Source organism: Anser anser (genome assembly GCF_964211835.1).
Source record: "Anser anser genome assembly, chromosome: 1".
In the NCBI taxonomy this organism is placed as follows: domain Eukaryota; kingdom Metazoa; phylum Chordata; class Aves; order Anseriformes; family Anatidae; genus Anser; species Anser anser.
The window spans coordinates 215,633,700-215,656,523 of record NC_139720.1 but is presented as its reverse complement, the minus strand read 5'-3'; the positions used below and the strand labels follow the sequence as shown (position 1 = coordinate 215,656,523).

At 68.9% G+C, this 22,824-nt stretch overlaps 3 protein-coding genes across 9 annotated transcripts; all 3 read left to right on the top strand.

Annotated features, from left to right (window-relative positions):
* Positions 1-470: 470 nt before the first annotated feature.
* Positions 471-5,685, top strand: LOC310893134 (FH2 domain-containing protein 1-like). Of its 3 annotated transcripts, none has more exons than XR_014578724.1 (9): positions 471-807; positions 1,067-1,169; positions 1,231-1,316; positions 1,389-1,489; positions 1,556-1,626; positions 1,701-1,808; positions 2,759-2,829; positions 3,301-4,784; positions 4,899-5,685. XR_014578724.1 is itself a non-coding variant. In XM_083821711.1 (9 exons), the coding sequence occupies exons 3-9, from the start codon at positions 1,291-1,293 to the stop codon at positions 4,919-4,921; spliced, it is 1,236 nt and encodes a 411-aa protein (XP_083677837.1). In that variant the 5' UTR covers positions 472-807; positions 1,067-1,169; positions 1,231-1,290; the 3' UTR covers positions 4,922-5,685. The 3 variants fall into 3 exon arrangements, 2 of the variants coding, with proteins under 2 accessions (XP_083677837.1, XP_083677838.1); XM_083821711.1 differs by having other exon boundaries at positions 472-807; positions 3,301-4,136; XM_083821712.1 differs by lacking the exon at positions 4,899-5,685 and adding an exon at positions 2,947-3,223 and having other exon boundaries at positions 477-807; positions 3,301-3,828.
* Positions 5,686-6,196: 511 nt separating this feature from the next.
* Positions 6,197-13,808, top strand: TRIM3 (tripartite motif containing 3). Of its 5 annotated transcripts, none has more exons than XM_083821706.1 (12): positions 6,197-6,412; positions 7,353-7,515; positions 9,587-9,824; positions 9,890-10,041; positions 10,131-10,311; positions 10,410-11,133; positions 11,206-11,309; positions 11,377-11,544; positions 11,610-11,778; positions 12,478-12,548; positions 12,654-12,794; positions 13,334-13,808. In XM_083821706.1, exons 2-12 carry the CDS (start codon positions 7,385-7,387, stop codon positions 13,484-13,486), a joined length of 2,232 nt encoding a protein of 743 aa, XP_083677832.1. In that variant the 5' UTR covers positions 6,197-6,412; positions 7,353-7,384; the 3' UTR covers positions 13,487-13,808. The 5 variants fall into 5 exon arrangements, with proteins under 5 accessions (XP_083677832.1, XP_083677830.1, XP_083677831.1 ...); XM_083821704.1 differs by having other exon boundaries at positions 11,610-11,790; XM_083821705.1 differs by lacking the exon at positions 6,197-6,412 and adding an exon at positions 6,642-6,778 and having other exon boundaries at positions 11,610-11,790.
* Positions 13,809-14,111: 303 nt separating this feature from the next.
* On the top strand, positions 14,112-18,023 carry HPX (hemopexin). Its single transcript, XM_083821710.1, has 10 exons — positions 14,112-14,503; positions 14,672-14,742; positions 14,929-15,009; positions 15,437-15,591; positions 15,858-16,011; positions 16,135-16,347; positions 16,680-16,787; positions 17,047-17,177; positions 17,489-17,633; positions 17,746-18,023. The coding sequence occupies exons 1-10, from the start codon at positions 14,127-14,129 to the stop codon at positions 17,970-17,972; spliced, it is 1,662 nt and encodes a 553-aa protein (XP_083677836.1). The 5' UTR covers positions 14,112-14,126; the 3' UTR covers positions 17,973-18,023.
* Positions 18,024-22,824: the final 4,801 nt, after the last annotated feature.

The following is a 22,824-nucleotide window of genomic DNA, read 5'->3' as shown; positions in this document are numbered from 1 at the left end:
CGGTCCCTCTCCCCGCCCGCCCGCCGCCGCTCTCGCCCTCCTCCAGGGACCGGCCCGGGGCTGGTGACGGCAGCTCCCGTCCTGCGGGCGGAGGCGAGGACGGCAGAGGTCCCGTTCCGCCGGGAGCGCCGCGCCCTGCGCTCCCCCGGCGGCTCCCGGTGCTTTCTGCGGCTGCGGAGCAGGGCATCCCCGGACGGGGTCGGCGGGCGGCGGCCGAGGCGGCTTCGGCCAGGAGCCGCTCCTCCCGGGGCCGTGCCGAGCCGCGCCGTGCCGAGCCGCGCCGTGCCGACGGGGCCGGGGCCGGGGCCGGCACCCGCGGCCCCCCGGCGGGGCGGGGCGGGGCCGGGCGGGGCCGTACCGGGCCGTAAGAGCGGCGGGGCGGCCGTGCCTCCCCCCGGCGCCGGCCATGGGCTCCCCCCGCCGCCCCGAGCCGCCGCCGCCGCCGCCTCCTCCCCCGCCGCCCCCGGCGCTGCCCTCCCCGCCGGCGGCCGCGCGGGGCGAGCGGCTGCGGGCGCTGCACTGGGAGCCGCTGCCCGCGGCGCGGGTGCGGGGGCGCCGCTCGGTGTGGGCGCCGCGGCCCCCCCCGCCTCCGCTGGACCTGCCCCGCCTGCGGCTGCTGTTCCGGGAGCCCCGCGGGGCGGCCCCGGGGCAGCGCCCGCCGCCCGCGGTGAGGGTCCCGTCCCGTCCCCTCCCCGGTCCCCGCCGGTCGCGCTCCCGCCCGCCCTGACCGCGCCGCGCCCCGCAGGCAGCGCTGCTGGAGCCCAAGCGGAGCCTCGCCCTCGGCGTCTTCCTCAAGCAGCTCAAGCGGTGAGCGGAGCCCCCGCCGCCCCCCCGGGCAGCCCCGGCCCCGCACACGGAGCGCGGGCGGCACCTGCGCCCCTTCGGGGCCATCGCGCGGCTGGGCGGGGGGGGGCGGGAGTGGCCGCCCCGGGCCCACGCGTGGGGGAGAGCAGGGGCACGGCACACAGGCCTGTCTGCTCCCTGGGGCCCCCCGGCGGGAGCGGGGGGGGGGGTCCGGGTCCCGGGGGGCAGCAGCCCGTGGCTGATGCGCTCCCCCCTCCCCCAGGCCGGTGCGCCAGATCGTGCGGGACATCCAGGAGGGCATCGGGGCGCCCTACGGGGCCGAGAAGCTGCTGGAGCTGTCCCGGCTGCTGCCTGGTGCCGCAGAGGTGAGGGCTGGGGAGCAGGGGGCCCCCGGCGCCCCCCACCTGATGCCCCCTCTGCCCACAGGTGGCGCGGCTGCGCGCCTTCTCCGGCAGCCCCTGGCAGCTCCCCGACCCCGAGCTCTTCATGCTGCTGCTCACGGAGGTGCCCAGGTGGGAGCCGGGGGGGCCCCACGCGCTGGGGGGGCCGTGTCCGCACCCCGCTCACCCTGCCCTTACCCCCAGCTACACCCAGCGCCTGGAGCTGCTCGTGCTGCAGGAGGAGTTCTTCCCCCGGCTGAGCGCCCTGCGTGGCTCCATCCAGACCCTGACGGATGCCGCCACGGGTGAGTCGTGCCACGGGGTGTGGGAGCACTGTCCTGTGCCCCGCTCACCCTTTGCCCCCTCCCCAGAGCTGCTGGAGTGTGAGGAGCTGCACACCATCCTCCACCTCATCCTCAGCACGGGCAACCACCTCAACTCGGTGAGCTGGCGCTGCGGGCGCTCTCCCACCCTGCGCTCTGCAGGGCCGTGGTGACTGTCGTGCTCCCACCCCAGGGCGGCTACGCCGGCAGCGCTGTTGGCTTCCGCATCGCCTCGCTGCTGAAGCTGCCTGACACCAAGGCCAATGAGCCAGGCATGGACCTGCTGCACTTCGTGGCCATGGTGAGCTTGGGCATGCTGCTCCTGGGGAAGGGCTTAGAGGTGAGGGGCTTGTTCATGGCAGAGCACCGGGTTCATACCGAGAGCTTCTCCCTGCTGAGGGGTCCCCGCACCCCTTGCTCCTCTCCCTGGCCCTTGGAGCAGCTCCAGGCCTGGCTGCCATAGGCATGATCTCACTGCCTGCACTGCTCTTCTGCTCTCCTCAGACCTGCTGTCCAAACCCCACCACCCCAGCAGTGGCATCTGCGCTTCTCGTGTGCCACCTTGGGCAGCAGCAATGTGTGCTGCCTCGGCTCCATCTCAGGCTGCCATGAGGTGCAGCAGGAGTAGGGGCACCGTGTCCCCACACGCTGCGCTGTGTGCTTGCAGCCTCCCACTCCTTCCCCTGCCATGGCCAAGGTCATTCCCATGCCGCCCTGGCCAGGATACGCCCGGCCCGCACATGTGGAGGAGGCTGTTTTCCTGGCAGATGTGCTCCAGCATGTGCTTTAGCTCCAGCATGTGTTTTAGCTTATGCACTCCCTAGTTCTGTCCATGTAGAGCCACTGCCACCCTTGCCTCTGCCAGTAGCATGCTTGCTCCCCTCTACTTCTGTGCTGTCCCTTGGCATTGGCCTGTTCCTCTGTGGCCAGGTGTGGACCATCCTGCCACTGCTGCTACGTATCCCCCCAAATCCCCGTGTACCCTTAAGGGTATGTTGTCCTTTCCAGACATATCTACTACTTGCACGAGTTGCTTTCAGTGCAGGTGGTAACAGTTAGGTCGTGCCCGCACCATCCTCGTGTTGCATCTGTCTGGGGCCCTGGGGGTGTGCTCCCTGCTCTGGCCACCAGCCCCACGGGGAAGTGGGCAGCCGCTGCTCTGCTCCGTGGGGCTGCGGCTCTGCCTGGCGGTGGGGGTGCCCCCGGCTGTCCCGGTGCTGCGGGGGCCACACTGTCTGCCGTGCCCCGCAGGAGGCGGCGAGGATGCAGAGGAGCCTGCTGGACTTCCCGAGCAAGCTGCCGCACGTGGGCCCGGCCTCGCGGTAAGGGGTTCCCGGGACACGCGTGGGCCCTGCCCCGGGACGGGCGCGGCCCGCGTGGGGCTGGCACCGGGCGCGGGGCGAGGCGGGGCCGTGCCACGGGCGTCCCGCGCCCCGCAGGATCGAGCAGGCGGAGGTGGAGGGGGAGCTGCGGCGGCTGGCGGGGCGCCTGGCCGGGGCGCGGAGCCTGGGCGCGGCGGGGCTGGGGCCGCGGCTGCCGCCGTTCCTGCGGGCGGCCGAGGAGGAGCTGCGCGGGACGCGGGCGGCGATGGAGCGGCTGCACCGCACCGCGGCCGCCGCGCTCGACTTCTACTGCGAGGAGGCGGCGCCGGGCGGGCTGCAGGAGCTGTGCGCCGTGCTGCACGGCTTCGCGGGGCGCTTCCTCGGCGCCGTGCAGGTACCGGCCCGCCCCGCCCGCCCCGCGCCGCGCCCCCCCGGCCCCCGCCGCGCCCTGACGCCGCCGCCCCCCCGCAGGAGAACCGGGCGCGGGAGCAGGCGCGGCGGCGGCGGCAGCAGCTGGAGGTCCAGCGGCAGAAGCGCCGCTCCGTCGCCTCCTGCTCGGCGCGGGACGCGGAGCCGGGCGGCCCCCGCCTGCTCCCCGCCCTGCCGCCGCCCTTCGCCGGCCCCCCGGCCCTGCAGCGGCGCCACACGGCCCCCGAGCTGCCCGCGCTGCCCGAGCCGCGGGGGGGCCCCGAGCCCGGCCCCGAGCCCCGGCCGCCCGAGCCGCCCGCCCCAGCCCCCGCGCCCCTCTTCGGCCTGGCCGGGCTCTTCCAGCGGAAGGGGCCCGGCGCCCCCGGCCCGGCCCGCGCTCCCCCCTCCGAGGGCTCGGCGCTGCTCGGCTTCCTGCGGCGCCTGGCGGCCGGGGGGGCGCGCGGGCCCCCCCCCAGCTGAAGGCCTGGCGGGAGCCGGGGGCTGCCGGCGCCTGCCCCGAGCCGACCGGGTTTTATCCTTCCCCGTGCGCGCGTCTGTTCCCCGAGTGCCAATAAACGTTGTGGGACCCCCCTCTGCTCTCCCCCAGCCCCGTCGCCCGCTGCCGGCCCCCCCCCGCCGCTGTCACCGCGGCGCAGCCCCGCGGGCGTTCCGCGCGCCCGGCAGCGCCCCCCCGGCCCAGCTGCGCTCCCCCGCTCACTGCGCCCTTTGTTGTGCCCCGGCCGTGCCAGGCCGTGCGGGGCAGCTGGGGGCGCCCCCCCCGCCCCGCCCCAGCCGCTGCCGTCTGCCCCCTCCCGCCCCCCCGCTGCTGCCCCGGCTGCGGGGGGGGGGGAGGGGGGAGGCACGCGGGGACCCCCAGCAGCGCTCGGAGGTGGCCGGAGGTAAAGGGTGCAGGGGCCGGCGGGGGGCCGGAGGCAGCTGGAGCCTGGGCAGGGTACCAGTGCAGGGGGCTTGCAGACCTCGGGAGGGCTCTGCTCCAACAGCCTGCAGGGGCAGCTGTGGGGTCGGACCAGGCTGCTCATGGCTTTATCCAGCAGCGTCTTGAAAACCTGCGCAGGTGGAGGCTGCACAGCCTCGCTGGGCAACCTGCTCCACTCCCGGACAGTCCTCGTGGGGAAAGCCTTTCCCAAGACCCAGCCTGAAACTCGCTTTTCTTCCTCTGTCTGCGGGCTCTCCAGCCTGCACCACACTGCAGAGCCTGGCTCTGGCTCCTCAGTAACCTCCTTGTTGGAGCCACCAGGTTGCTGCTGTTGGAAGCTTCTCTCCTAAAGGCTGAGCAAGCCTCAGTCTCTCCTCAGCTCCCTCCTCGCAGGGCAAGTGCTCACAGCATCACAGAATGACAGAATGGTTGAGGATGGCAGGGACCTCTGAAGGTCATCTGGCCCAACCCCTGCTCGAGCAGAGCCGCCTAGAGCTGGCTGCCTGGGACCATTTCAAGGTGGCTTGTGAAGATCTCCAAGGCAGGAGACCCCACAGGCCAGGGCTCCATCGCCTCCTCAGTAGAGAAGTGCTTCCTGATGTTTAGACAGGTTCAGCTCATGACCATCCCCATGCCTTCCCCCCTGAACTTGGGGCGGTTTGTTGAGGTCTTTCATGTGCTGGGGGCCCAAAACTCACAGCAGTGTCCATATGTGGTTTAACAGGTGCCAAGTGGAGAGGGGGCTGATCCCCCCTGGCCTCTCTGTGCCCCTGTGCCCACAGGCCGGGTGCTGCCAGGCTCTCCTTGCTGCCAGTGCGTCCTGCGGCTCCTCGTCCTGCCTGCTGCCCACGAAGACCCCCAGGACATTTTCCCCAGGGCTGTGTTCCCAGCTGGGCAGTCCTGGCCGGTGCTGTTGCAGGGCTGTGTCCTTCCTGAAGCAGGACTTGGCACTATCCCTACTGAACCTCACGCCGTTCCTGTCGGCCCCTTCTTCCCACCTGCCCAAGGCCCTCGGGGTGGAGTCTTGCCCTGGTGACAGTTTCCCCAGCCTGGTGTCACCCTGGAGCGGTTTCCCCAGCCCGGTGTCACCCATAACCTTCACGAGTGGGCGCTCTGCCTGCACTGGGCCATGGCTGAAGACGTTCGGCAGGAGAAGGCCCAGGGCCCAGTCGATGGCGTTGCCACATGGGGCAGGATGGGTGGTGGGGACAACGGCAGAGGCGGTGGTGGTGGCAGTGGCGGTGCTGTGCTGGTGGCGCGGTGGGAATGCCGCCCAGCCGGTTCCCTGCGGAGGCCTCGGCAGCCCCAGGCCAGGGCCGTGGCGCAGAGGCGTTGGTGGGGATCGGCCCCAGCAGCACCCATGGGACTAGGGCAGCAGCCCACGCGTTGAACTGCCCCGCGCCTGCCTGCTCCTCGCTATCAGCTGGCACCTGCGGCGCCAGGTCCCAGGGCTGGGGACTCTCCCGTCCCCACAGGCGAGGACCTGGCCGTGCCCGCATGGCTCCGCCGCAGAGGTGAGCGGGAGCAGCGTGGAGGCTCTGGGGGGCGGTGGCAGCAGGGGGGGGCAGCGGTGTCACCCCGGTGCTCCCGGCACTGCCGCGCTCTGCGGGGGGCCGGGGCAGGAGGGCAGCGGGGGGCAGGCGGGCACTGCGCCCCACGCCACGGCCCGGCTGCGCCCCACGCGCGGCCAGCAGCAGGCTCCGGCCCCAGGGCGCGGGGCGCGCACCCCCTCTTTGGCGGCGCCCCCGCCCGGGGATGCTCTCGGGGCGGGATGCGGTTGCCGTGGCGACAGCCGGGTACCCCCGGGATGCGGGGGGGGGGCGCGCCCGGAGCCCCCCCACTGCAGAGCCACAGCCCGGGCGCGACCATCGGTGGCGGGGGAGGCGGGGGGGGCGTTCCCGCGGGTTCTCCCCGCGGCAGCGCGCGGGGACCCCCCGGGGACCCCCCCGGGGCGGGCAGCGGGACGCGGGCGCTCTGCGGCGCGCTGCCGCCCCGCGGGGTCCGCGAGGGGGGGTCCCCGCGCGCTGCCGTGCCAGAAGCCGGCGCCGGGCGCCCCCCCGCAGTGGTGCGGGCCGCTCTGGCAGATGCGGCTGCGGACCGTGCCCAGCCCTGGCGCAGTCCCTGCCGCGCCGGGCCGAGCCGAGCCGAGCCGAGCCGCGGCGATGCGCCCTGCCGCCCCGCCGGCTCCGGCTGCCCGCGGCGGGGGCTGAGCCGAGCCGAGCCGAGCCGGGCTTGAAGGTGACAGCGGGGCCAAGGGGCGGGGCGGGCGGGCAGGACGCGGCTGGCACGGGTGGGGCCGGCACAGCGCTGCCACGGGTGGGGATGGGGGGCGGCCTGCGCGGGGATGCGGGGCAGCGCCGGCCCGCGTGGGGGGGGGGGGAGCGCGGCCGGGGGTGCGGAGAGGCCCGGTTCGGCGCGGGGGTGGGGGGCCGGGGGGGCCAGGGCCAGGCCCAGGCCCAGGCCCGCGCCGTCCCGGTGCCGGTGCCCCCCGTGCCCCCCCCCGGGCGGGGCGGGCGGGCGGTGACGTCGCGGTGCCGGGCCCGCACAATGGCCGTCGGGGCGGGGCCGCGCCGGGGCCTGCAGCCGTGGGGCCGCCGCAGCGCCGTGAGCGGGGACGGGGCGGGGGGGGCCGGGCGGCGCCGCGGGGAGGGGGCGCGCGGGGGGGGCGCCGCGGGGCGCGGGGCCGCGGGGCGGGGGGGGAGCCTCGCCGTGGGGCGGGGGCGGCGCGGCGGGGGCGTGCCTGGCCCCCCTGCGTGGGGTCGGGCACCCGTGGGGCGGGCGGGGGGGGGCGGCGCTGTCCTTGGTGGGGCGCGAAGGCGCCGGGCGTGGGCCCGGGCCCCGGTCCGGGAGCGGCTGGGAGGGGGCGGGCCGCGGGGCTCCGTGGGGCGGGCGGGTGGGTGTCCTGCGTGCGGGGCGGCGTTCCGCGGGGGGGGGGGTGCCTGCTGCCGCCCCCCGGCACCGCGCTGTGGGTCTCGGCCGTGGGGCGCTGCGCCTGGGGTGGGAGTGGGGGGGCCGGCGGCCCTGCTCGCCCTTGCCTGCCCCACGGCGCGTGGGGCGAGGGCTGCGGCTGCCCCCGAGCCCTGCGGGGTGAGTGCACGCTGCGTGCCCGGCCCACGGGGCCGGTGGGGGGCTGGGGGTGGCGTGGGGCTGCCGACCCCCTGACCACCCCTGCCTCCAGGCCGAGCGCCGCGGGGCCGCAGGAACGCCGCCATGGCGAAGCGGGAGGCCAGCGCCAGCCCGGTGGTGCGGCAGATTGACAAACAGTTCCTGGTGTGCAGCATCTGCCTCGACCGCTACCGCAACCCCAAGGTGCTGCCCTGCCTGCACACCTTCTGCGAGAGGTGAGGCCCTGCCCCACGGTGCCCGTCCACACCCCACCACGGGGTTGGCACTCCCCACTGCAGTCGTGCCGTGTCCCCGCTGTGCCCCACTGCACCCACATGGTGCTGTGCCGCATGCCGTGGCATCCCTGCTGCATCCCTGTTGTGCCCCACTGCATCGCTGCTGCATCTTGGTGCAGCCCTACTGCATCCCCGCTGTGCCCTGCTGACCCCGAACCGCACCCCTGCTGCATCCCCACTGCACCCCACCTTATCCCCATTGTGCGCTGCTGCATCCCCGCTGCACCTTGTTGCACACCCATTTCACCCACACTGCATCCCCACTGCATCCCCTCTGTCCTGCTGCCCCCAAACCTCACCCCCACAGCATCCCCGTTGTGCCCCACTGCATCCCTGCTGCGCCTCGCTGCACGTCTCTCACAGCATGCCCACTGCTACCCGCTGTGCCCTGATGCTTCCCCCCTGCACCACACTGCATTACCCATGGCACTCACCGTGTGCTGCGCTGCATCTTCTGAAACACTTTCCCTCCCAAACCTCCTGCCAGAGCTGAACCAGGGTCCCACTGCACCCCCAGTGCCTGCACTGGATGTCCAGACCCCTCAAGGGTCCCCCTGCATCCCAGTTCTCCCCACTGCAGCACCCCCGCCTACTGCCAGGGCCCCACTGCGTCCCCGCCGTGTCCGCACTGCGTCCAGCTGTGTCCCTGCTTGTGTCCCCCCGCTGCACCCCGAGCCCCAATGCACCCCCTTGCTGTACCCCATACGTCTGTACTGGCCGCTTCCCTCTCTGCACCTCCTGCAGGTTGGCAGGGTCACTGCGCCCCGTAGCGTTCATGCTGCATACCTGCAGCGCCCTCACTGCACCCGTGCTGTGCCCAGCTGCATCCCCCCAGCATCCCCCTCCCGCAGCTCCCGCAGGAGCTGAGCTGGGGCTGCTCTGTCCCGCTGCATCCCTGCTGAGCCCACGCTGCGCCTCGCTGCATCCCTGCTGCCACCCAGCTGCACTGCACTACGTTCCCACTGCCCCACTGCCCCCTGCCACATCCATTCTGCCTTCAGGCTGCATCCCCACCATGTCCCCGTGGCATCCGCACTGTGCCCCGCTGCATTGCACGCTGCATCCCTGCAGTGCACTGCTGCCTCCAGGCTGTGCGGCACCACACGCCCCTGCCCCCTCACTGCTCTGCACTGCAGCACCCCACGCACTGCCCAGGCCACTCCAAGCTCCCAGTATGCCTGCCCCCCATCTGCCAGAGGGGAGCAGAGCCCCGCTGTGCCCCCTGCACGTCTCTACTGCGAGATGGGGTGAAAGCCCCTCCACCCGGGGGCGGGGGGCCACACTGCCCCCACAGCCCTCACCCCGTGGGCAGTGGGGTTGTTTCTGCCCCACAGTGCAGGGTCTGGCTGGGGGGGGCTGCGGCGTGGCCGGGGGCTCTGTACTGATGTCTGCTCTCTCTGTGCCCCCCCAGGCCCCTGCCAGCACCTGGCGCTTCCCTGTCCCTGCCCACGTGGCCCTGTCCCATCCCGTCTGTCTGTCTGTGGGTCCAGCCCCATGTCGGGGCCCAGTGGCCAGCTCTCCATTGGCACTGCAGCGCTGTGCCCCCCTCACCCCCAGTTGTCCTGCTGTCTGTCTGATACCCCAGCCCTCTCCCATGCTCCTTCCCCATGCACCCTGATGCACCCTGGCGTAGCCCGTGTCCGTCCTTCTGCCCCGTGTCTGTCTGTTCCCCAGCCTCTTGCTCTGCTCCTGTCCTGTGCACCCTGAGGCACTGCGATGGAGCTCCCCATCTGCCTGTCCTGCTGTCTGTCTGCCCTTCCAGTCCCTTCCTCTGTTCCTGCCTTATGCTCCCCAGTGCATGCTGGCACAGCCCCCATCCATCCGTCTGTCCCCAGCCCCATCCCTGGCTCCTGCCCTGTGTGCCTCTGTGCACCGTGGCACAGCCCCATGTCCGTCCGCCTGTCCCCCCGGCCCCTGTCTGTCTGCCCAGCCCCATCCCGCTGCCCCGCACACTGCCCCGCGCCCACGTGGCGGTGGCCCTGACCCTCTCGTTGTCCCCATTCTGCCCCAGGTGTCTCCAGAACTATATCCCGCCCCAGAGCCTGACCCTCTCCTGCCCCGTCTGCCGCCAGACCTCCATCCTGCCCGAGCGGGGCGTCGCGGCCCTGCAGAACAACTTCTTCATCACCAACCTGATGGAGGTGCTGCAGCGCGACCCTGACAGCCGTGGCCCCCACCCTGGCCAGGGGCTGGACCCCGTCAGCGCCGTCACCGGCCAGCCCCTTTCCTGCCCCAACCACGAGGGCAAGGTGGGTCGCGGGAGGGGGGGGCAGGGGGTGCCGGCGAGGGGGGGCCCTGAGTGCCGGTGCCGCAGGTGATGGAGTTTTACTGCGAGTCCTGCGAGACAGCCATGTGTCACGAGTGCACGGAAGGGGAGCACCGGGAGCATGTCACAGTGCCGCTACGCGACGTGGTGGAGCAGCACAAGGCAGCCCTGCAGCAGCAGCTGGAGGCCATCAGGGGCAGGTAGGGGGATACTGGGGGGGGGGCACAGTGGGGGGAGTGGGGCCTCGGGGTCCCCGGCCGCGTACCTGTGCCCAGCCCCGGCTCTGCAGGCTCCCGCAGCTGGCAGCCGCCATTGGGCTGGTGTCAGAAATAAGCCAGCAGCTGGTGGAGCGCAAGAACGAGGCCGTGTCTGAGATCGGCAGCACCTTCGAGGAGCTGGAGAAGGCTCTGCAGCAGCGTAAGGGCTTGCTGGTGCGGGACCTGGAGGCCATCTGCGGGGCCAAGCAGAAGGTAGCGCTGCCCGCCCCTGCCGTGCTCCCCTGAGCCGCCACTGTCACGGCACAGCACCTGCAGGGACGTGGCTGCCGGTGACCCTGCTGTGTCCCCAGGTGCTGCAGGCACAGCTGGACGCGCTGCGCCAGGGCCAGGAGAACATCCTCAGCAGCTGCGCCTTCACCGAGCAGGCGCTGCACCACGGCACGGCGCCCGAGGTGCTGCTGGTGAAGAAACAGATGAGCGAGCGGCTGAGCGAGCTGGCCAGCCAAGAGTTCCCTGAGCACCCGCACGAGAACGACCAGCTTGACTATGTGGTGGAGACCGACGGCGTCCGCAAGTCCATCCTCAACCTGGGCGTGCTCATCACCACCAGCGCCACAGCGCACAAGACGGTGGCCACTGGCGAGGGGCTGCGGCACGCGGTGGTGGGACAGCCCGCCTCGCTCAGCGTCACCACCAAGGACAAGGACGGGGAGCTGGTGCGCAGCGGCAGCGCCAGCCTGCGCTTCCAGGTGACGGGGCCGGACGGCAGCGTGGCTGAGAGCGAGGTGCTGGACAACAAGAACGGCACCTACGAGCTGCTGTACACGCCGCGTGCCGAGGGCGACTTCCTGCTCTCCATCCTGCTCTACGGGCAGCCCATCCGCGGCAGCCCCTTCCGCGTCCGCGCCGTCAAGGCCTGCGACGTGCCCCCCTCCCCGGACGACGTCAAGCGCCGCGTGAAGTCGCCCAGCAGCGGGCACATCCGGCAGAAGGCCGTCCGGCGCCCCTCCAGCATGTACAGCAGCGGCAAGAAGAAGGAGAACCCCATCGAGGACGAGCTCATCTTCCGTGTCGGTGAGCGACGGTGGCGGCGGGGCTGCGGGAGGCGCGGGGGGCGCCGCTGACGGCTGCGTGTCCCCGCCACAGGGAGCCGCGGCCGGGAGAAGGGCGAGTTCACCAACCTGCAGGGCATCTCCACCTCCAGTGCCGGCCGCATCGTGGTGGCCGACAGCAATAACCAGTGCGTGCAGGTAGGAGCTGGTGGCGCTGCCGCGGCCCCCGGCCCCCGCCCTGGCTGAGTCCCCCCCGTCTCCCCAGGTGTTCTCCAACGAGGGGCAGTTCCGGCTGCGCTTCGGCGTGCGGGGCCGCTCCCCGGGCCAGCTGCAGCGCCCCACTGGCGTCACCGTGGACATGAACGGGGACATAATCATCGCCGACTACGACAACCGCTGGGTCAGCATCTTCTCCCCCGAGGGCAAGTTCAAGGTGAGGGGGGGGCCTGGGTGGGGGGTGGCGGCTCGGGGCCCCCCCTGATGTCTCTGATGCCGCAGACGAAGATCGGGGCCGGGCGGCTGATGGGCCCCAAGGGCGTTGCTGTGGACCGCAACGGGCACATCATCGTGGTGGACAACAAGGCCTGCTGCGTCTTCATCTTCCAGTCCAACGGCAAGCTGGTCACCAAGTTTGGGAGCCGCGGCACGGCCGAGCGGCAGTTTGCAGGTACACTCGATGGTAATACACCGATGGGCAAGTTCCCTCTTCCTTACTGCATGCCTTTGGCTGCCCGCTGGCTCAGGGCCGGGCTGGGTGAGTACTGCATGCCTTCCCTGTGCCGGCGGGAGCCGACCCAGCGGCACTGCGGCACCTGGGGCTGGGGCTGGTGTGGGCTCTGGGCTTGGGTGGTGGGGCTGGTGCTGGGCCCGGGTTCTAGGTTCCAGTGCTGGGTCTTCTTCTGGGTCTTGGCGCTGGTGGGGGTGGCTGGGCTCCGGGTTCCAGTTCTGGGTCCTGGGTTCTGGATGTGGTGCGGGTTCTAGGCCTTGGTTCTAGGTCCTCGTTTGGGGTTCTGTTTCTGATGCTGGGGCTGGGCTTGGGTTCTAGGTTCCGGTTCTGGGTCCTGGATCTGGGCTTTGGCTCTGGGTCCTGGCCATGGTCCCTGGTTCTGCCCCGGCGGTCGGGGCACTGGGTCCCCCTCAGGTCTGGGCTCCCTTGGAACCCTCTCTAGCCACCCCGGGGCCAAGCACTGCCTGCACTAACGCCCTTGCAATGGCCTCACGGCTGCCTGTACACACTAACCCCACTAATCTGTGCTGGCGCTGGTGCTGGCACAGCACCCGGGGCATCCCCATTCCCATGGGCAGGACCCCTATGCTGGGCGCCCGGTGTCCCCGTCCCCACCTGCGCTCAGCGCTGCTCCCCCAGGGCCCCACTTCGTGGCGGTCAACAACAAGAACGAGATCGTGGTGACAGACTTCCACAACCACTCCGTGAAGGTGAGCCCGGCTGCGGCGGGCAGTGCCAGTGGCGCGCCCAGCGCCGTGCCCGTCCCACTGTGCCACTGGCCCCGTGCCAGCAGCCACTGACACCCTCGTCCCCAGGTGTACAACGCGGACGGTGAGTTCCTCTTCAAGTTCGGGTCGCACGGGGAGGGGAACGGGCAGTTCAACGCCCCCACGGGGGTGGCCGTCGACGCCAATGGCAACATCATCGTGGCCGACTGGGGCAACAGCCGCATCCAGGTGGGAGTGCGGCCCCAGCGCGGGGTCCTGCCTGTGGGGGGCTGGGGCAGCCCCATCCCTGTGCCCACAGCCCATTGCCAGCAGGGGGTTCTGGGCAGAGAGCGGGGTTTGTGGCCCTGAACAGTGACTTAACAAAGGGCAGATCGGGGAGCAGAGCAGGGACAGGGTGTGCACCCACACGGGGGGGTCACTGGGGCGGTGACAAGCTCTGTGCATCCATGGGGATTGCTGGGACCTCTGGGGTGTGAATGGGTGAGTGTGCCCATGGCGGATATAGGGGCTTGGGAGGGTGTGTGTGCCCACGGGGACCATTGGGGTGGGGGTAGGGACCTCATGCCCATGCGAAGCCGCAGGACAGAAATGGATCCTCGTGCCCATGGGGGCCCTCCTGGTGGGGATGGGACCCTGGGGCTGCTGGGCAGGGCTTGGACAGCCAGGGCAGGGCCAGGTCCCCGGGTCCGTGGGACCACAGGGGCAGGGATGGGTGCACGGGAGGGCACAGGGCCGGGGTCACAGCATGCTCTGCCACTGCCCTGCAGGTCTTTGACAGCTCAGGCTCCTTCCTCTCCTACATCAACACGGCGGCCGACCCGCTGTACGGGCCGCAGGGGCTGGCACTCACCTCGGACGGACACGTGGTGGTGGCCGACTCGGGCAACCACTGCTTCAAGGCCTATCGCTACCTGCAGTAGGGGCGGCGGGGACCCGGGGGACAACGGTGCCCACCCCATGCGGGAGCCCCCGCCGCCCGCACTGCCCCTCTTGTGCACTTTATCCCCACGCCAGGGCGGCCGGGCCCAGAGCAGGGGCAAGGACGGGCATGACTGGCGTGGGGCGGGGGTGGCCGTGTTCCCCCCACGGCAGCGCCCGCGGGGCTCCCTGAGGTGCACGGGGCGAGGGGGCCGTGGGGCGGGCATGGGGCGGCCTTGCAGCCCCCTGCAGCCCCCTGCTGCCGCCGCGCGCCCGGCCACGCTCGCACGCTCTGTATGTACAAAATAAAGTATTCTGAGGGTACCGTCGCCCCCGGAACGTGTCACCGGCTGCGGCCCCACCACGCCGCGGGGCTCGGGGCCGGCGTCCCACGGCACGGGACGGGACGGGGAGCTCTGCCGGGATGGGTGCGACCCGGGGACCCCGGGACTGGGGGGGGGTGGCAGTACCGGGAGTGCCCCGGGAGCCGCGGGGTCCGTGCCCCCCACCCATCCCCCGCCCCCTTGCCCCCCCGCCGCGCCCCGGGCTGCCCGGCACAGGTCGGGCTGCCGGCTCCTGCCCGCGGGGCCGTGCCAGAGCAAACAGAGCCGGGCCAGGCGCTTCCCAGCACGGGGGCAGCTGATGGGAAGGGGCTGGGAGGGCGCCAGCGCCGCGCACCTGCGGGGGGGCCCTGCCCGGCCCTGCCCAGCCCGGCCGGCCCCGAGCGGGGGCTGCCCCGGTCCCCACCGCGCCGCGCCGCCCGTGTGCCCCCCGCCGGGCTGCGGTTTTCTTTCCCCCTTTTTCCTCCCCTTCCCCCCCCCGACCCGGGGCGCCTGCCGCGGCCCCCCCGGCCGAAGGTTGCGCGGGGCGGTCCGGGTTGAGCAACGGGGCAGGGAGGTTGTGCAAGGCCCCCCCTATATAGGGCCGGCGGCGGCGGCGGCGGCCGCGCACACCATGGGGGTCCCCGCCGCTGCCCTCTGCCTGGCCGCCGCCCTGGCCCTGGGGTGCGCCCGACCCCTGTGAGTGGGGGGCGGCGGGGGGCGGGCGGGGGCTGCGCGGGGCAGGGCTGTGGGGACGGGGGGATTGTGCGGGGCAGGGGGCTACAGGGCAGCGCGGGGCGCGAACGTGGCCGTTTGGGAGGGGTGCGCGGCCGCCCCCGTCCCCAGGACCCACCTGCCTGTCCCCAGGACCCACCGCAAACCCGATGCGCCTGGAGGAGGGCACCCACATGGGGCCGAGCCCCCCGGCAACGACACCGGTGAGAGCCGTGGGGAGAGAGGGAGGGGGGCAGAGGTGCGCGTGGGGTCACACAGGTACGGGGGGTGCGGGGGGGTCCAGGCACAGGGTGCCGTGGGGCACGCTAGGTGCTCTGGGGCAGCAGGCAGGACCCGGGGGTCGGTCCCAGGGGTCCGTGCCAACCATCTGCCCCCCCCTGCCCTGCCAGCCCTGGCCCAGCTCTGTGGGGATGAGGGTGGCTTTGACGCCGCAGCACTGACCGAGAACGGCACCATGCTCTTCTTCAGAGGTGGGGCTGGGGCACCTGAGTCGGGGTCAGGGGTACGGGAGGAAAACGTGGTCTGGGGGGGACGGGGCTGGCATCGGGAGTGTGGTAATGGGCTGTGGGGGAAACGGAATCTGGGGAGGTGGAGGAGTAGGAGGGGTGTGGGTGCTGGGGGGAGTGGGTCTGGCACTGGGAGGTCTGGAGGGGAAGTGGGAGGGAAGCGTTCAGGGGAAACGGGGGGGGCTGGAGTCCATAGGGGCAGATCATGGTGGGGACCAGAAGATACAGCGGATGTGATAAATGAGGGGTAGAGGTGGGGCCCTGGGAGAAAATGGGGGTAGGGTGCTCCCATGCCAAGGCTGGGCTAGGAGCAGGGCTTTGGGGTGGTGCGGGGGGGCAGCGCCAGGGCCCGTGCTGCCTGCTGTGGGGCAAGCGCAGTGCCCCTGCCCAGGCAAGGAGGTCTGGGAGACCTCGCCGCGGGGACCCCAGCCCTACGGCCACCCCCTGGCTGAGTCCTGGCTGGAGCTGGAGGGCCCCGTGGACGCGGCGCTGCGCATCCACCGCCGGCAGCACCCTGAGGAGCACCAGAGCCTCTACCTCTTCCAGGCACGGCTGCGGGCTGGTCATCCCGGGCTGGGGGGGGCCTGGGCTGGGGGGCCTCCCGGGGTCCTGCTCCCTGGGGTCGGGGGGATTGACCCTGTGTTGATCACTGCCCTTGGGGTTGGCCCGTGGGTGGGTGGTGCTGGCAGGGACAGTCCTGGGGTCCCATCCCACAGTTTGGGTGCCGGGGGTCTTGTCTGGGACCAGCCCTGTGGGGCTGGCTGGGGGCATGGATGAGACCCGTGGAGTTCAGGCTGTGGGGCACGTTGCAGGGCGAGCAGGTCTGGGCCTATGCTGGGGGCCAGCTGCGCCCTGGCTTCCCCCGGCGCATTGGGGACGAGTTCCCAGGGGTCCCCGGGGGCCTGGACGCTGCTGTGGAGTGTCATCCCGAGGAGTGTGGCGGGGAGACCATCCTCTTCTTCAAGGGTGAGCACGGCCCAGGTGGGAGGGTGGTGGCGGGGGGGCACCGTGGGGTGTGGAGGGGCTGGGGGTGGCTCAGGTGCTGGGGGCTGTGCCGAGCCGTACGAGCCGTGCCGCTCCCCTGCGCAGGGGACCAGGTGTTCTCCTTCGACCTGGCGTTGCGGGTGACGAAGCAGCACACGTGGCCGTGGCTCGGGCCCTGTGACGCGGCGCTGCGCTGGCTGGAGCGCTACTACTGTCTGCAGGGGACCAGCTTCCAGCGCTTCGACCCCCTCACTGGCAAGGTGCCCCCCGGGTACCCCCGTGACCTACGTGACTACTTCATACCCTGCCCAGGCCGAGGTGAGGGCCCCTCCTGGGACCGTCCCAGGGTCCCACGTCCTGGGAACCCCTGCCCTGGGCACCATCCCATGGTCCCATGCTGACGACCTGCACTCTGGGGACTCCCCCTGGGGACCCGCACCCTTATGACCTACCCTTGCGATGTGCACTCTGAGGACCCCTCCCCTCCTGCAGGGCCCTGACCCTGGGTGCCTGGGCTCCAGGACTATGGTGGCCAAGGGACCCCGAGGTCCCCACCCTGCAGCAGGGTCCCTACTGGCCGTCCTGGCCCCCCTCCCACCATCCCCATCCCTTTCCCTGTTCCTGCTGCCACTGCTGCCACTGCCCTACAGGCCATAGTCACAGGAACACCTCGTGGGGGGACGCCGGTGACCGCTGCAGTGGGTTGCCTTTCCAAGCCGTCATCTCCGATGACACCGGCCGCATCTACGCCTTCCGCGGTGAGGGGTGCTGACGGGCCATGGGGTCGGCAGTGCCTGCGGCAATGCTGGGGGCTGCAGGGCCATGCTGTGGGGTGGAGGGCTGTGCTCCTGGTTGCTCTATGGGGCCACGGGTTGTGGGCCTGGCTGTGCTGTAAGGCTGTGGGATTGGGGCGCTGTGGGCTGCAGGAAATAGGTTTGTGGTCCTGGCTGCACCATGGGGCTGTGGGGCAAGGGGAAGGGGGCTGTGGGGCAGGGCCGTGGCTGATGCATCCTGCAGGCGGACTGTTGTTCCGGCTGGACTCGTGGCGGGACGGGTGGCACGCCTGGCCCCAGGGACACAGCTGGCCAGGGCTGCAGGGCGAGGTGGATGCTGCCTTCGCCTGGGATAGACGCACGTACCTGATTCAGGTGGGACACCCCCCCGGCACAGGGCTGCTCAGGGACATCACCCCTGGCATGGGGGCTGCTGAGGAGATGTTGCTGCTGGCACCAGGGCAGGGGGAGGCAGTGGCATGGTGCCCCCCACGAGTGCGCTTCTCCCAGCCCCCAGCCAGCACCTCCAGCCACTCCTGAGCTGCCCCCAGCCGGGGGCCTCCATACGGCCCTCCCCATCCCTGATGTCCCTGCCCACCCCATCCCTATCCCATGCCCCATCCCTGTCCCCACGGACATTCATGACCATCCACGTGCCCGTCCATCACCTTCACCACTCTCCGCAGGGCTCCCAGGTCTCCATCTACCTCTCGGGCCAGGGCCACCGGCAGGTGGAGGGGTACCCGAAGGCTCTGCAGGATGAGCTGGGCGTCCCCGTTGCAGACGCTGCCTTCACCTGCCCCGGCTCCGCAGAGCTCTACGTCATCGCAGGTGGGCAGCGGGTGTGCCGGCACCATGCTGGGGCCAAGAGTGGGTGCAGGGCAGCACTGGGGGTCCCCGGGCTGGGCCCCACAGCACCAGGTGACGGCAGCTGTGCCGACAGGGGACCGCATGCGGCGCGTGGACCTGACACAGATGCCGCGACATGCGGGCGAGCTGCTGCAACTGCCCCACGATGGTGTGGACGGTGCCATGTGTACTGCCGACGGCGTCTTCCTCTTCCGCGGGGACAGCTACTACCAGTACCGCAGTGTGGACGAACTGCTGGGGGCGCGCCTGCCTGCCCCCCCCAAAAGCATTGCCGTCGACCTCTTCCGCTGCCCGCAGTGACCGCGGCCCCTCCTGCTGCCCGAGCATGCAATAAAAGCCAGGAGCCCCCGAGGCCCTGCTCTGATCTGTCCAGGGCTGTTGCGATGGGGGAGGAGTGGGGGGAGTCAGCACAACTGTGATGTGTCCTTGCCCCCATCCCATCGCCAGTCGATCCCTATCCGTCTGTGGATACCCCTGTGGGTTACCCCACAGGGTCTGGGGGCTACTCCCCACAGGCTGGGGCATGGCGGCAGCACCCCCAGGGGCAGTGGGGCCTCCAGTAGGGTGCCCTGGGGGGGATGCAGGGGAGTCCCAGCGGATGTGGGGAGGCAGCCCGTGGCTGTGTCAGGCCTTGCCACACCACACTGCTCTGTGCTGCGCTGCACCACCCAGTTGTGTGCTGTGCTGTGCTGACTGATGTCAGGCTGTGCTCGCCCTGCCCTGCTGTGCTGGGTCAGACCAGAACGCACCGTACCGTACTCACACCCATACACATACCACAGCCGTGCCATGCCGTGCTGTACCCATCTGCTGGAGGGACAACCCAGCAGGGCATACGTAATCCAGGAGGTTCCTAGAGTGTGTTAGTGATAACTTCCTTCTCCAAGCAATAGAGAAGCCAATGAGGAGAGGTGCTCCACTGGAGCTCATCCGCACCAAGGAGGGGCATGTTGGGAATGGGAAGATCAAAGTCAGCCTTGGCTGCAGTGACCAGGAGATGGTGGCGTACGAGATCCGTAGGGCAACGAGGAGGGCGCACTGCACGTTCACAACCCTGGACTTCAGGAGAACAGACTTTGGCCTCTTCAAGGACCTGCTCAGAAGAGCCCTGTGGGATGTGGCGCTGGAGAGGAGTGGACCCCAGGAAAGCTGGTTAGAATTCAAGGATCACCTCCTTCAGGCTCAAGAGCAGCCCATTCCAACAGCCAGGAAGCCAGGCAAAAATGCCAGGGGACCTGCATGGATGATTGAGGAGCTCCTGGCCAAACTCAAACATAAAAAGGAGGCCTACGGAGGCTGGGAGCAAGGACGGGTAACCTGGGAGGAACACGGCAGTATTGCCTGAGCAGCCAGGGATGTGGTTAGGAAAGCTAAAGCCCAGGTAGACCTGAATCTGGCCAGGGGTGTTGAAAAGAACATGAAGGGCTTCTATGAGTACTTTGGTGATAAAAGCAAGGCCAGGGAAAATGTGGGCCTGTTGTTGAATGAGTTGGGGACCTGATGACAGAGGACAAGAAAAAGGCTGAGGTACTGAAGCTCTTCTTTGCCTCACTCTTCACCAGGAAGATGGGCCTTTGTGAATTCCAGGTCCCTGAGACCAGAGGGGAAATCTGGAGCAAGAAGGATGTACCCTTGGTGGAAGAGGATATGGTCAGGGAACACTTAAGCTCACCGGACACGTAGAAGTCTCCAGGTCCTGACGGGATACCCCCACAAATGCTGAGGGAGCTGGCTAGTGTTATTGCGTGGCCATTCTCAATATCCTTGATCAATCATGGCAACTGGGAGAAGTGCCTGAAGACTGGAGGAAAGAAAATGCCAGTCCTGTCTTCAAGAAGGGCAAGGAGAACCTGGGTAATTAGAGGCGGTCAGCCTCACCTTGATCCCGGGAAAGGTGCTGGAGCCACTCATCCTGGAAACCACTTCTAGGCACATGAAGGGCAAGAATATCATCAGGAGCAGTCAGCATGGATTCACCAAGGGAAACTCATGCTTGACCAACTTGATAAGCTTCTATGACGAAGTGACTGGCCTGATAGATGAGGGGAATGCAGCGGATATAGTCTGCCTAGACTTCAGTAAAGCGTTTGACGCTGTGCTCCATATGATCCTTGCAGACAAGCTGGTGATGTATGGGCTGGATGGGCAGACAGTGAGGTAGATCGAAAACAGGCTGAACGACAGGACACAGAGTGCAGTGGTCAGTGGCGCAAGTACGGTCAGTAGTCAGCGGGCTAGTTGGAAGCCAGTAACGAGTCCTGGGGGTCAATACCATGTCCAGTCCTGTTTAATATCTTCATTAATGATCTGGGTGATGGGGCAAAGTGTAACCTCAGCAAGTCTGCAGATGGCACAAAACTGAGAGGGGTGGCGGATACACCAGGGGGTTGTGCTGCCCTCCAGAGGGACCTGGACTGGCTGGAGAAATGGGATGACAGAAACGTCATGGGGTTCATCAAGAAGTGCAGAGTCCTGCCGCTGGGGAGGAACAAGTCCAGGCACCAGGACATGCTGGGAGCCCCCCAGGTAGAATGCTGCCTGACAGAAATGGACCTGGGGGGCCTGGTGGACATAAAGATGCTGAAGGGACTGCACCTTCTCTGATATGAGGAGAGGTTGAGAGAGCCGGCACTGTTCAGCCCAGAGAAGAGAAAGCTCGGGAATCTCATCAGTGTCTGTAAATACCTGAAGGGAGGGTGCAAAGATGTTGGAGCCAGGCTCTTTTCTGTGGTGCCTGGTGCCAGGACAAGAGGCAGTGGACACAAGCTGGAGCACAGGAGGTTCTGTCTGAACATCAGGAAGCATTTCTTTACTCTGTGGTGCACAGTGAGCTCACCTTCAGCAAATCTGCAGATGACACAAAACTGGGAGGGAGCAGCTGACGCACCAATGGCTTGTGCTGCCATCTGGAGGGACTTGGACAAGCTGGAGAAAAGGGCTGACAGGAACCTCATGGAGTTCATAGAATCATAGAATATCCTGAGTTGGAAGGGACCCACAGGAATCATCGTCTGATTCCTGGCTCCCCAAAGGACCACCAAAATTCAAACTCTATGTCTGAGAGCATTATCCAAACGATCCTTAACTCCAGCAGCTCAGTGCTGTGACCACATCCCCGGGGAGCCTGTCCCAGTGCCCAACCACCTCTGGGTGCAGAACCTTTCCCTAACCCCCAGCCTGACCCTCCCCTGTCCCAGCTCCATGCTGTCCCCTCGGGTCCTGTCGCTGTCCCCAGAGAGCAGAGCTCAGCGCCTGCCCCTCCGCTCCCCCCGTGAGGGAGCTGCAGGCCGCCATGAGGCCTCCCCTTGTGGGGGAGCTGCAGGCCGCCATGAGGCCTCCCCCCAGCCTCCTTGTCTGTGGGCTGAACAAACAAAGTGACTTCAGCTCCTCCTCATGAGCCTCGCCCTTCAGACCTTCCCCGTCTGTGTAGCCATCCTTTGGGCACTTTGTAATAGTTTTATGTCCTTATATCATGACGCCCAAAGCTGCACGCAGTACTCAAGGAGAGGCTGCACCAGCGGCTTCCCTTGACTGGCTAACAGTGCCGTGCCTGGGGCATACCTCCTGGTACCCTGGGGTACCCTTTCGGCTGCTAGGGCACACTGTTGACTTGTATTCAATGTGCTGACGACCAGAACCCCCAGACCCCTTTCTGTGGGGCTGCTGTCCAGCGTCTCGTCCCCCAGTCTGTACATATAGCCAGGGTTGCCCTGTCCCAGCTGTAGGACACGGCACTTGCTCTTGTTAAACTTCATGCGTTTTGTGATGGCCCAACTCTAATTTGTCCAGATCTCTCTGCAAGGCCTCTCTACCCTCATCAGAGTCAACAGCTCCTCCGTAGTGCTGTCTAGCTCCTCATAGTGTCGTCTGCAAGCCTACTCAAAACACCTTCAAGTCCTACATCAAAGGCATTTCAAGAGAACTGGCCCCAAAATGGAGCCCTGGGGAACCCCACTAGTGACTGGCCGTCAGCCTGATGTAACCCCATTTACTAGCACCCTTTGAGCCTGACCCACCAGCCAGTTGTTCACCCGTTGCATTATGTACCTGTTAAGCTGTGTGCTGGACATTTAGTCCTGAAGGACACTGTGAGAAACCATATCAAACGCTTTGCTGAAATCCAGAAAGATTACATCAGCTGGTTTCCCTTGATCAACTAGGTGGGTACCTTTGTCATAAAAGGAAATTAAGTTCTTTACACAGGACCTTCCCCTCATGAACCTGCTGTTGGCTATGACTTTGTGCTTTCCAGTAACTCCCAGAATAGTTTTCTCCATGATTTTTACCAGGCACTGAAGTGAGACTCACAGGCCTGTAATTCCTAGGGTCTTCTTTCTTGCCCTTCTTGAAAACTGGGACAATGTTTCCCAGCTTCCAGTCGACTGGGACCTCTCCAGATTCCCCAGACTGTTGAAAAATAATCGTGAGGGGTCTTGTGCTGACATCAGCCAGCTCTTTGAGTACCCTGGGACGGATCCCATTGGGCCCCATGGACTCGTGCATCGAGCTGGAGCTGGTTTTAAGCAGGAGCTGAGCAGCGTCCTGGCCCCAGGGGGGTCCATCCCCATCCCCAGGCGGTGCCCTCTGGGCCCCAGGCAGCGCTGCTGTGCCGGGCGGGTGCCGGAGCCCTGGCACAGGCTGCCCGGAGAGGGGCTGGGGGCTCCTCCGCGGGGTCTCCGGCAGCTGCCGGGACGTGGGGCTGGGCGAGCGGCTCCGCGGGGCCCTGCTGCCGAGCCGTGCCGTGCCGTGCCGTGCCGCGCCGTGCACTCAGGCGCTGCCCCGTGCCGCCCCGCACCGCTCCCCGCCGCGCCGCGTTGCTCCGTGCTGCCCTCTGCTGCCCGGTGCCGAGCCGGGCCGAGCCGAGCCACCCTGCTCCGTGCCGTACCACGCTGCACCGTGCGCTGCTGCCCCAGCACCCTCGTGCCGCACCGCGCCGTGTCAGCCCGTGTCAGCCCGTGCCATCCCGTGTCAGCCCGTGCCATTCCATCCCGTGCCGTGCCGTGCCGTGCCGTGCCGTGCCGTGTCGTGCCGTGCCGTGCCATCCCGTGCCGTGCCGTGCCGTGCCGTGCCGTGCCGTGCCGTGCCGTGCCGTGCCGCCCCGCAGCATCCCACGCCGCCTTGCGCTGCTGCATCTCGCGCCGCCCCGCACCGC